Source organism: Arachis duranensis, chromosome 5, assembly GCF_000817695.3.
Source record: "Arachis duranensis cultivar V14167 chromosome 5, aradu.V14167.gnm2.J7QH, whole genome shotgun sequence".
Lineage (NCBI taxonomy): Eukaryota > Viridiplantae > Streptophyta > Magnoliopsida > Fabales > Fabaceae > Arachis > Arachis duranensis.
The window spans coordinates 13,494,777-13,506,468 of NC_029776.3; the positions used below are offsets into that span (position 1 = coordinate 13,494,777).

An 11,692-nucleotide genomic window follows, 5' to 3' on the forward strand; every position below is an offset into this window, starting at 1 on the left:
CCACCGCGAAGGCGCACTTTGCGGGATTTAGTCTCATCCCGTGCAGCCTTATCGTATCAAAGACTTGTGAGAGGTCAGATGGGTGTGATGAATGATGTCTTCTCCTGGTCTGGCTCATACATTGGGATTTGATTATATCCCAAGTAGGCGTTCATGAATGATAAGTATTGATACCCCGAGCTGGAGTCTACTAGGGTATCGATGCTTGGCAGTGGATAAGGGTCCTTGGGACATGCTTTATTTAAGTCGGTATAGTCGACACACATTCTCCATTTGCCATTCTGTTTTTTGACTAGCACTACATTGGCTAGCCATGTTGGGTATTTGACTTCTCTGATGAAGCCAGCTTCCAGGAGCGCCTGTACTTGTTCTTCTACTACTAGGGCTCGTTCCGGGCCGAGCTTGCGTCTTCTTTGTTGTACAGGTCGGGACCCCGGGTAAACCGAGAGCTTATGGGACATGAGCTCGGGGTCTATCCCAGGCATGTCGGAGGCCTTCCAGGCGAAGAGATCGGAGTTATCTCTTAGGAGCTTAGTCAACCCTTGTTTTAGGGTTTCCCCTAGGTTGGCTCCTATGTGAGTATTTTTTCCTTCCTCTTTGCCGATCTGTATTTCCTCTGTTTTTCCTTCCGGTTGTGGTCGCAGCTCTTCTCTGGCTCTTGCACCTCCGAGCTCTATTGTGTGAACTTCTCTGCCCTTTCCTCTCAGATTTAGGCTTTCATTGTAGCATTTCCTTGCCAACTTTTGATCTCCCCTTACCGTTGCTATCCCTGCTGAAGTCGGGAATTTCATGCAAAGGTGGGGTGTAGATACCACTGCTCCGAGTCGGTTTAGAGTAGCTCTGCCGATTAAAGCGTTATATGCTGACCCTACATCGATGACTATGAAGTCTATACTCAGAGTCTTTGATTTTTTCCCCTTTCCAAAAGTGGTGTGGAGGGGCAAAAATCCCAGTGGTTTTATTGGCGTGTCCCCTAACCCGTATAGGGTGTCGGGGTAAGCTCTTAATTCTTTCTCATCCAACCCTAGTTTGTCAAAAGCGGGCTTAAAAAGGATGTCCACCGAGCTTCCTTGGTCCACTAGGGTTCTGTGGAGATGGGCATTTGCCAGGATCATAGTTATTACTACTGGATCATCGTGTCCAGGGATTATTCCTTGCCCATCTTCTTTTGTGAATGAAATGGTAGGGAGGTCGGATGACTCTTCTCCGACCTGGTAGACTCTTTTGAGATGTCTATTGCGAGAGGATTTGGTGAGTCCTCCTCCCGCGAACCCTCCTGAGATCATATGGATATGTCTCTCCGAAGTCTGCGGCAGTGGGTCTCTTCTATCCATATCATCTCGCTTTCTCTTCCCGTGACCGTCCGACCTTTCTATGAGATATCTATCAAGCCGACCTTCTCTAGCCAGCTTTTCTATCACATTTTTAAGGTCGTAACAGTCGTTTGTGGAGTGACCATATATTTTATGGTACTCACAGTAGTCGCTGCAGCTCCCTCCTTTTTTATTTTTAATGGGTCTAGGGGGTGGCAGTCTTTCAGTGTTACAAATCTCTCTGTATACGTCCACTATAGAAACTTTTAGAGGAGTATAAGAGTGGTATTTTCTTGGTCTCTCGAGACCGAGTTCTTCCTTTTTCTTGGTTTCCCTTTCCCTCTCTTTTGTTGAGGGAGGGAGCCCAGGGCGCCAACTCAGGTCTCTCAACTTAGCGTTTTCCTCCATATTGATGTACTTTTCAGCTCTTTCCTGTACATCACTTAGAGAAACGGGGTGTCTTTTTGATATGGATTGTGAGAAGGGGCCTTCTCTGAGTCCATTGACTAACCCCATTATGACTGCCTCTGTGGGCAGGTCTTGAATCTCTAAACATGCTTTGTTGAACCTTTCTATATAGGCTCGTAAGGATTCTCCGACCTCCTGTTTTATTCCCAGGAGGCTCGGTGCATGTTTCACTTTGTCCTTCTGGATTGAGAACCTCATCAAAAACTTCCTTGAGAGGTCTTCAAAACTAGTAACCAACCTCGGGGGAGGCTGTCGAACCACTTCATCGCTGCTTTCGATAGGGTGGTCGGGAAAGCTTTGCATCGCGTAGCGTCAGAAGCATCAGCTAGGTACATCCAACTTTTAAAATTGCTCAAGTGATGCTTTGGATCCGTGGTTCCGTCATAGAGGTCCATATCGGGGCTTTTGAAGTTCCTCGAAACTTTTGCCCTCATTATATCCTCGCTGAAAGGATCCTCCCCTCCTAAGGGCGGCTTTTCTTGCTCGTCACGGGAGTTGCGACCTTTGAGGGAGGATTCTAACTTCAAGAGTTTTCTTTCCAACTCTTTTCGTCGTTCCATCTCCTCTTTTAGGCTCTTTTCGGTTTCCTTTTGCCGCTCCCGCTCGTGTTCTAACTGTTCCAGGCGGCTGTGGATTAATCCCATGAGTTCAGTTACATGGGATGGTCCCTCTGAAGAGTTTACCTTCGGGTTTTTTACTCCGGAGGTACCTTCCCTGTGTTGATCATTAATTCCCTGGTGGAGGGTCAAGTCTGCATCATTATTGCCTGTGTCTAGATTCTCTTGTTCAGAATCTGACTCCACACGACCCTCTTCAGGGGATCTGTCCGCCATTACTGGTTGATCTCTCGGGTCCCCGGCAACGGCGCCAATGTTACGGTGGGTAACCGGAGATTGATGGGCTGGATGGCGTCGGTTGGCCCAAATGTGTGAAGGAGGAGGATTCCGAATGGGTATGCAACTCGGGAGACTCCGTCCGACTTGTTTGTACGAAGGGATGGGGGGTGGTACCTGCAAAGACACTCCGATGCCTAAGTTAGCAAGGGTGTGAGCAGGTCTAGAGAGTATTGGACTTAGAGATACCTGAGGGGTGTCAGTGTATTTATAGTGGTGAACCAATAACCACCGTTGGAGTAGTGCCATATTTTTAGGGTGTTAACCGTCCCATTATCTTAGGGAGGTTAAGATATGGCTCATGGAAGTGGTTAGAGAGATTCTAGGGGCAGTTACTCATTTGAATGAGTGTTTATCCGCCAGCTAATCTCGTTCCCGACTTCTTTAGAGTAGGTCGTGATGAGTACCGACTTCATAGGATGGAGATTGGTATTGGTGAGGCCCAACCCTTGGGATTAGGTCTTTTGCTTGATCCTGGGCCTTTGTTATTGGGCCAGGGTATGAACAGATGTCAATAATAATTAACAAAAAAAATAAAAATAAAAAGTTCATAGATACTAGTAATTGGCAGGTGAAAACTTAGGTATAGTCGACTTCACGTGAAGTTGATACCTGAGAACCGTTAGATAATTTGACTGATTTGACTAAATTTTCATCTAACGACTCTGAAATATCAACTTCACGTGAAGTCAACTTCACCTGAGTTTTTACCTTGGCGTAATACTCATAAGTGCGAAACAAGTTTTCATAATCACTTAATCACATGCCTTTATAGTTTTATTTATAAGAATTTTAAGTTGGGGAAATCATGTTAAATATTTAGTTTTAGTTGACATGCAACGCTATCATTCAATTATGTAGTATCATATACGAAAAAGTGGTCTATTATGAATTACCATATATGAAAAATGTTGGTGTGTTGGATTTTAAGATTTGTTCTCTATTTTGCTTAAGGCGGTCGAGGGTTAGGCATAGAGTGAAGGATTGGAAAAACAATAGTGGAGTGATGATAGTAGTGAGGTAAAATTAGTTTTCTTATGCAGTTCTTTTTATTTTATTAATTAAAAATAATTTAATACATAATTAATTGATAATAACCATATTTTTATTCATGTATTAGAGATTCTTGCTATGACAGTAGTATTTTTTGCATATTGTATACGCATTACAATCTATTCATTATATCCATGTCTTGGGTGTATTGTTCTGCCTTACTCGTGTAAACAAAGCAACCTCAAGTATACATTACCGGAGGCTAATCTAGTTTCTTTCTTTTTTTTGTGATTAAGAGGCTAATCTAGTTTCTGATAATTTAAAAACCTGTTACAATAACTATCTAAAACGCCCAAATAAAAAAGCTTATCTTACAAAGAAATTATTCACCCAATCAGAATCACTCTCGGACCAATTGGAAGTTGCATGAGCAAGCGATTTAATTGCAGAGTTGCAACCCGATCGTTAGTGTCAAAGCTAATAGTACTGCGGTAACCGATATAAACAAACATAATACAAATGTCCCAGCCCAAACACAAAGAGCCAACTGTAATTTTTATTCCCAGTTGTTATTGTCACGACTACTAAGTACAAACCCAAATGAAAACTAACAATGAATTCATGGGATCGAACTTTCTCCCTCGAGTGAAATTATAAAATTGGGTAGCCGATCAGCAAGAGTAACACTAATCAAAATTGTGATTTAGCAGCTGCGTAACATACTGCAATGCGCAATGCGCAATGCGCAATGCCTTGACGAAATTCTACAATCACCTCCTAAAATGACCTTATTATACAATTTATTTTTTTCGGGGGAGTAACAAAAAGAAGGGCACAACAATAAATAAATTAAAAATATAAATAAGTGAAGGTACCAATGGCCCAAAAATTATAGAAGGTACCTCTTGCATTCAATTTAACAGGAGAAAATGTTGTAATCGAAGGGAAAACTGCATGGGGTAAAAATAGTCCTCATGCCGAAAATAATCACTATATCCTGTGGGCGCCTTGGGGTATTATTAATTCTTCATAATCACCAACCGAAACCTGCTTCCAATTTTGAATTAGCCCATGTATCATTGCATCGACCATATACAAGAGAATTATTAAATAATACTAGTTGAACACTATCGAAAAATCTGGAAATGTTACCTTGTATTCATTGCCAGCATAAGCATACTCTATATACAACTGTTTAGGCTCTCCTGGACATGGATCACAAAACCCCATGATGCCCGATTTTTTTACACCTTCATGAAGCTGTATCAACCAATCGCAAAATCATAAGAGAAGCCCCGCACACAAGTATCCCAAGGTACACAGCAATCGCACAATCAGAATTTAATAAAAAAAGATTAGCAATCTCAAAATGTATAAACCATATGGATCCCAAAACACAGTTGGCAAAATCATGATATGACATCAATGATATTATGTGTTATTTATGGAAAATTATAGCCATACAAGATCCATAACTAGTAGTACTAATAACAGAACTGGAAAAGGGTCAAATAGTTTTGTTAGAAAGATGTGTCATCTCGGTTGATCACTATGAGAGTACGAGTTATAGTTGCTTCTTTCATCTCTCACAGTAATCTACTTAAGGAATTGTTAGAAGACATTTATGATACAAAACACACATCTTTGCACCCTGCACATGATTGATGCAGAAATTTGGTTTCATTCCAAGGAAGGAAAAAAAAAAAAAAACCCTTAAAAAAGGATATCCTATCTGCAGTTTTGCCATGTCAGCTAAAAGAAGTTTTCCACATTTTACCCTATACTTACTGCAATCTCTGTATTCAAGTGGATAAGTTGACAGGAAAATTGAAAAAAATTGACAAATATAAATCATTGTAGCTAACAATCAGATTATTTTTGTAAAGCATGCAGAAAACAGAAAAGAAACATACCTTGAGTTGGCCAGAATCATTAACTAGAAAATTAAGAGGAATGGTGACATCAATGACTTCTGAAGTTGATTCAAGACTTGTCTCACTTGACGAATTTAAGTTGCACAAAACTCTTTCATTTCCATATAGTGCTCTCATAATAACCAGTCCACCTGTTTCTAATTGCTTGTTTCTTTTCCTGTTAGCCACATTTTCTTGTAATTTCTGAGCTTTCTCTGCTGCTGCCCTTGCTTCTTTAACCTGCAGAATTAATTTCCCAAAGGGGGAAATATTAACCAGGATGTCAATTGGAATTCTGCAAAAGGGGAGAGATACAAGAATGTCTGGTTCAAAAGAATCATCTTTACGTTTTTCTGTAGTATATTAATGTATGAGCTCCATAAAAGAATAAATAAGAGAAATGACTTTTTTTTTTTTTTTATTTTCAAAACACAGAAAGAATCTTATCCATAAGCTTTCAAGAATATTGGTCTCTTCCAAGTTCCACTATTCAACACATGGACAATGCAAGCTACAAGTAGACATTTGGCGCAACAGAGTTCTATGTCATCAGGTATTTTGTACTATTGAAAGATATTTGGATATGGGATATACAAGAGATTCAAGTACCCAGCTGTTATCCAATTGTTTAATATTTAATGGGATGTTATAACTCACCAGCTATTATTAATTACTCATATGAACAAGCAGACGAAGGTGTGTAGCGCATTGCACAAAGATCTAAAATTATTGGGGTACGTATATTGTCACACTATCACACAACAAATGAGACATTGGCATATTTGAGATGAGAAGGCTAATAGTCGCAAACAAAAATCAACAATACTAGAGATTAGAGAATATGTATACCTGTGAAGATGTTTTCTCGTCCTTCTCTAGAGCTTTCTGCTTATTCCTTCTAAGGTAATAGGGTTTAATGATGAATTTCTGAAAACACAGAACTCAAATATTAAAAGAAAAATACAAAATGAAGGAAACATCATCAAATTGTTTGATCAACCAAACAATAACCTTTGTCACACTGGATGAAAAATAATTATTTATCTTAATTCTACCAAAGAGTTTCTATAACAGAAATACCAGATAGTGAAAATTAGCAAGTAAGGCCTAAAAATGCTTGGAAGTGAAGCTTAAGATAACACATGACATTATCTATGACTGTAGCATAACTAGGCACTAGGCAGATAGTATAAGGAGCAACCCAAAAATAGAAAAAAATAAATAAATAAAATAAAAACAAAAAATAGAAAAGAAAAGATAACTATGTGATCTACAAAGATATTGATTATTAATGTCAAGTTTATTGACCTTCAGTAGAAAGTACATAGATGCTGGAACCACCAATGCTCCAGAGTGGTGTCTGCTCTTACATTACATTCACTGAGGGCACTTCGAATACCATGGATCATATTTGGGATTTGTAATTTTGCATCTAAACCGTTCATATACAGATCTTATTTAATAATTTCACCTATAGCTTTTCTAGGTCTTTCTCTACCTCTATTTTATTATCCTCCAACTAATCCACTTTCCTTACTGGGCCGTTGCAAGTTTTTTCTGTGTATAAAAGTTTGCAGTATATGTATGTGTACAGAAAAAACTTACTGCAAACTTTTATGTATATTTATTCATTAGCCAAATAATGAAATCCATATAGAAAAGCATGGCTTATAACAAACAAAACTTTGTTCTTAATTTCTCTAAGTGAGAGGGCACAAGTCTACCTAGATTGGACTACCTGAGTAGTTGTGTAAAATATTTAAATAAAAGGTCAAAGCCCGGTATCTATGGGACCATACACATAAAAAGCCAAGACTGTCCTTACAGGAATAATCAACTTTTGGCCCCCACGATGTAGTTCAAATTTCCAGAAAATACCCTGAAAAATGTAAGAAGCATATTAAGATAGCTTACATAAACAAATTGAAAACAGGGGGGCGAGTTAGCTTAGTTGTATTTAACTTCAGATTGTTATTAAATCACAAGAAACAAATGAGGAGGGGAGAAACATATGCAAAGAAATCTTTGAAACCATTCATTCCATTGGTGGAATGTAGAAAGCAAGAAACCATTAATCTGATGGGAAAAAATGGAATATAGCTGCAAGGTAGAAAATTGATTTTATACAGTAGATGTTGAGATGCAAACTATAACAGGGGGGAAAGGCTCTCCTTAACTGCTTTACCTGAATTCCTATTGTATACAACCAGCGCACGGTGCTGAATTTAGAGATCTTCCTCCCACCACCAACTTCAATCTCAAGGGAAGAACTACAAGGTTAAATTGCTTTATGTCAAAAAAGACAACATCTAAACTAATTAGGATATTGGCTGCCAATGTTCTTGAATTGATGCTCAGTCTGAATGGTCATTAGCATAGTTGACAACCAAAAAAAATTGAGTGGCTTAAACTTGAAATCATACAAGAATGTTGCATTGCTATTTTGGTATACATCAAACAATTCATAGTAAACAATGGCAATAATCAAACAAAAAATAAGGGTTCTAGTCAAGATCAAATCTATGAATATATATTTAACAAAGGTTTCATAAGATATAACAACAAAAACCTTTGCGAAGAATATCATTAAACATAATGAGCATCCAATAATCAAATTCTAACTTTGATGCCATGAGATACTTTCTCCTTAAACAAAACCAAAAGCAAGAAAGTGGCAAAACCCACGTGCAATAAAATTTTGCATACCTTCCTACTCTTCCTCCAATGCAGCCAAGTGATTTAGGAGAAAAGCGATGAGTATAATGAACTGATGTATCAAAGGAACCTGTGCCAAACTGGGTTGAAAGAAGTCAATTGAGTATAGGAAAAGACAGAAAAAATAAAAATAAAAAAAAGTCCCAAACTTTTATACAGAAATAGCCAAAATCTAAGCCACTAAAAAGTCAGAAGCACATGAGATATTGTAATTTTGGTTTCATATTTTTCGTGTAGAGCCTAGAGGTATTGCATTTATGCATCAAAAGAGAGGTTCCTCCAGAAATTAAATTAAATATGAGCAGTTTTAGGTGACTTCCAGATTGTAAATATACTTGCTGTTGGAGCTAAGACAAATAGTGATGTGATTCAAATAACTACCTCTTCAGTTCTTTACTGCTCATAAGAGTTGTTACTTTTACAAGACAAGCATGCTATTGATGCATAAATTAGTTCACTACCCACTACTAAAGTACTAATCACGCAACTCTAAAAACCAGTTGAACAAAATCCTAGAGCGGTGAACCATACGTGTGTGTATGTTGTTTATTGTCCAAATGGAACATGAAAACACTCCTTTACATTCAAACAATCATGAGTAGTGCAACTTCTCGACTATTGATAATGAATTTTTTACCTTAGAATACCTTACCCCAAAGTTCACATAAACAAAACCTCAAAAAAGTTCTATTACATTTTGAGAGGATGAGGAGATTTGCAATAAGATTAATTAGCACTAAGTAATAAGAGTAAGTGAATAACGATACAATGATTCCAAATTGAATGTCATACAAAATAATCACTTGCTAACTCAGTTAACATGATTAGAGCGGGTTGTGCTTAGGGTAATAAAACTTCCTATCCAACTTGACGAGTTTATTTTGCAGACCAGGAAACACAAAAGTACCTTTACTTCCCCAGAAGCAGACCTCCTCTCGTCTTTCTTTTGCCAGCCGACAGCTATAGACGACTGTGTTCCCAAAGCAAGCTGTATCTGTAAGCAAGAGGGAAGCTATGAAATATAGTAGATTGTAAAACTGCTTCAAAATTCTTAAAGTGGAGAAAAAAATGCCTAATTTTCCGCTTTAACACTAAAGGTTTTCCTAACTATAGCTAAACTCTGGTACAAGTAAGACATTGTTTTTGAGGGATTTGGCTATCTAAGAGTATTGAATATACAATGTTTCCATGTGTTTTTATATTACAACTTGAAAAATATGTCCTCACAATGATATGTATTGTTTTTCATTTCAATTCCCTGAAACAATACTTATCATTCCATGAAAGTAGCATACATGTCCACTTGCAGTTTCTGACAATTGGCGGGTCCATAAATTTGAAAGATTCAACGAACCATCTTGCAAAGACAGCGCAAGGCCCATTGTTGCAGCTGAGTGTGATGATAAAGTACTAAAATACAAAGCACAACAAACATATAAGCATCTTAGCATCACCAGAACTGATCAAAGTGCACTATAGAATTTGATTTTTGAAAGCAAATCACAGACCGAGATGCTTGCACTCCAACTAGTGCACGTAAACCAGCTGAAGCCACTAATTCTACTGAGGAAGCTTCAGAAATTTGATGCCTGAATACTGCAGTGGCAGCTCCACCACCTTCATTTCCATCTACTGCTAAATTGCCACCAATTGTAATAGCATCACGCTTCGATAAGTCAGACTGAATTTCGCTTGTCATGGCCATTCTGGTACTCAGAAACATAATAAATTATGTTAACAGTCAGATGAAAATCATAAAGGCAGTTTCTAAACTCACAAATTGCAATGAGCAACAGATATGCTTAGAAAGGTGTTAGCATTGTGAAAAAAGTTAAATCAACCACACGTTTCAAGGTTTCAAATTACAGTCAGTAATAACAACATCAGCTATATTTTCCAGTCTCATTTTCCACAATTGTGCTATTCAGTGGTTCTTTCACTGAATCTTATTATCCTAATCAATAATTTTATAAACTTAACCAACCAGATTTAGAGTGATGAGAAAATAGAAGGAAAAACTATGATGAAACGAGCAACAGCAACAGCAACAGCCTACCCTCTGAAGAGGCCATCACCATTTAGACAGTGTGGCAAAGACATATTGGCGAGAATTGTACCCGAAGATCGAAAATGCGCGGCCATCTTCTCCCGTTCCTTCATCCTCTTGAGCCTCTCCAGCTCCGCCTTTATCTCCTCAGCTCTATTCAAAGTCGCACCCAGCTCCAAACCAGAATTCACACCTTCCATGCCATATATATCATATATTTGCCTCTTATTTGAATCTGACAGTATCTCGTAGGCCTCACATATGCGTTGAAAATTCTCCGTAGCAATATCTTTCATCTGAGAGAGGAAAAGACCAAAACAAGTAACGGATTGAGAGGGAATTGCAAAACAACAAAGAAACAGCTGAGAAAGAGAGATAGAAAAGAAGCATACGTGAGGGGATTGGTATTTATCAGGGTGATATGCTTGCGCCCATTGGCGATAAGCTCTGCGGATTTCTTCATCGGAAGCTTCTGGAGACAAGTTGAGAAGTGCGTAGAGTTCTCGGTTTTCTGGTGCTTCATTTGGTTCATCCATTTCATTCAGTTAGGGTTTTTGCAGAGAGAGAGAGAGAGAGAGAGTATGTGTGTATGCTTTTCAAAGTGGAAAGGGGTTTAAGGGGGGTTTTCGGCTTACGTCACCCACTGGTACTAACCAAGGCATAAATTGCAAGGTGCAGATTCGGTTGAAAGCCCTGGCTAGTCACGCTACAACAGTCAAGCCTCCACTCTCTTCCTTCTCCCAACGTCAACGGCTGATAAGAAAAACAATAGTGACGGCAACAATTGTAGACTTTCTTTTTTTTGTGGTCATGGATTATAGGGCCGAAGCCCACAATTGTAGAATTTCTATGTTTTGGGTTTTAATATTTTTTTGAATTGGGTATTAGCCTCGTATGTCCAGAATTGCCTCTCAACTTAAAAGCACAAGAAACGTAAAGACAAGAGAATTTGGGTTGGTCTAGTGGTTAGCTCACTAGTCCGCTTAAATAAGTGTCGGGAGTTTGAATCCCGCCTTGCAGCAATTCATTGGCCAGCGGCAAACCCTTAAATGGAGCTCAGTACCGCGACAGATTAGTCCTTGACCTGTCGGGTAGAATTTTTAGGTAGCGTTTGGTGGAGAGATAGAAATTGAAAGACTGAGATTGAGAGATAGAGACTAAAATAAATTTTAGTATTTTGTTTGGTACAAAGTGGGAGACAAAAATTAAAACAAGAATGAAACTCTAATTTAATTTGTACAAAAGGTAAAATTAGAATTAATTAATTAAAATGAGGGTATTTTAGGTATAAAATGTTATTAAAATTTCAGTCTCTATCTCTAAAAATTTCAGTCCCTTGTGTTCTCACTT

At 38.4% G+C, this 11,692-nt stretch overlaps 1 protein-coding gene across 1 annotated transcript; it reads right to left on the reverse strand.

Moving 5' to 3' along the window:
* Positions 1-4,181: 4,181 nt before the first annotated feature.
* On the reverse strand, positions 4,182-11,107 carry LOC107488225 (chaperone protein dnaJ 13). Its single transcript, XM_016108937.3, has 13 exons — positions 10,735-11,107; positions 10,352-10,638; positions 9,804-10,001; positions 9,591-9,705; positions 9,203-9,289; positions 8,287-8,375; positions 7,766-7,850; positions 7,397-7,459; positions 6,889-6,945; positions 6,430-6,507; positions 5,581-5,820; positions 4,820-4,927; positions 4,182-4,714 (listed from the first exon to the last, which is right to left on the reverse strand). The coding sequence occupies exons 1-13, from the start codon at positions 10,876-10,878 to the stop codon at positions 4,658-4,660; spliced, it is 1,608 nt and encodes a 535-aa protein (XP_015964423.1). The 5' UTR covers positions 10,879-11,107; the 3' UTR covers positions 4,182-4,657.
* Between the last annotated feature and the right edge of the window lie 585 nt (positions 11,108-11,692).

Bases quoted from the DNA above. Each gene is read 5' to 3' on its own strand.
- LOC107488225 (XM_016108937.3), bottom strand. From the start codon at position 10,878: ATGGATGAACCAAATGAAGCACCAGAAAACCGAGAACTCTACGCACTT. The intron at 10,639-10,734 runs GTATGCTTCTTT...TTCCTCTCTCAG, and splicing joins ATAAATACCAATCCCCTCAC to ATGAAAGATATTGCTACGGA. The intron at 6,946-7,396 runs GTCTTGGCTTTT...ATGTAATGTAAG, and splicing joins TGATTATTCCTGTAAGGACA to AGCAGACACCACTCTGGAGC.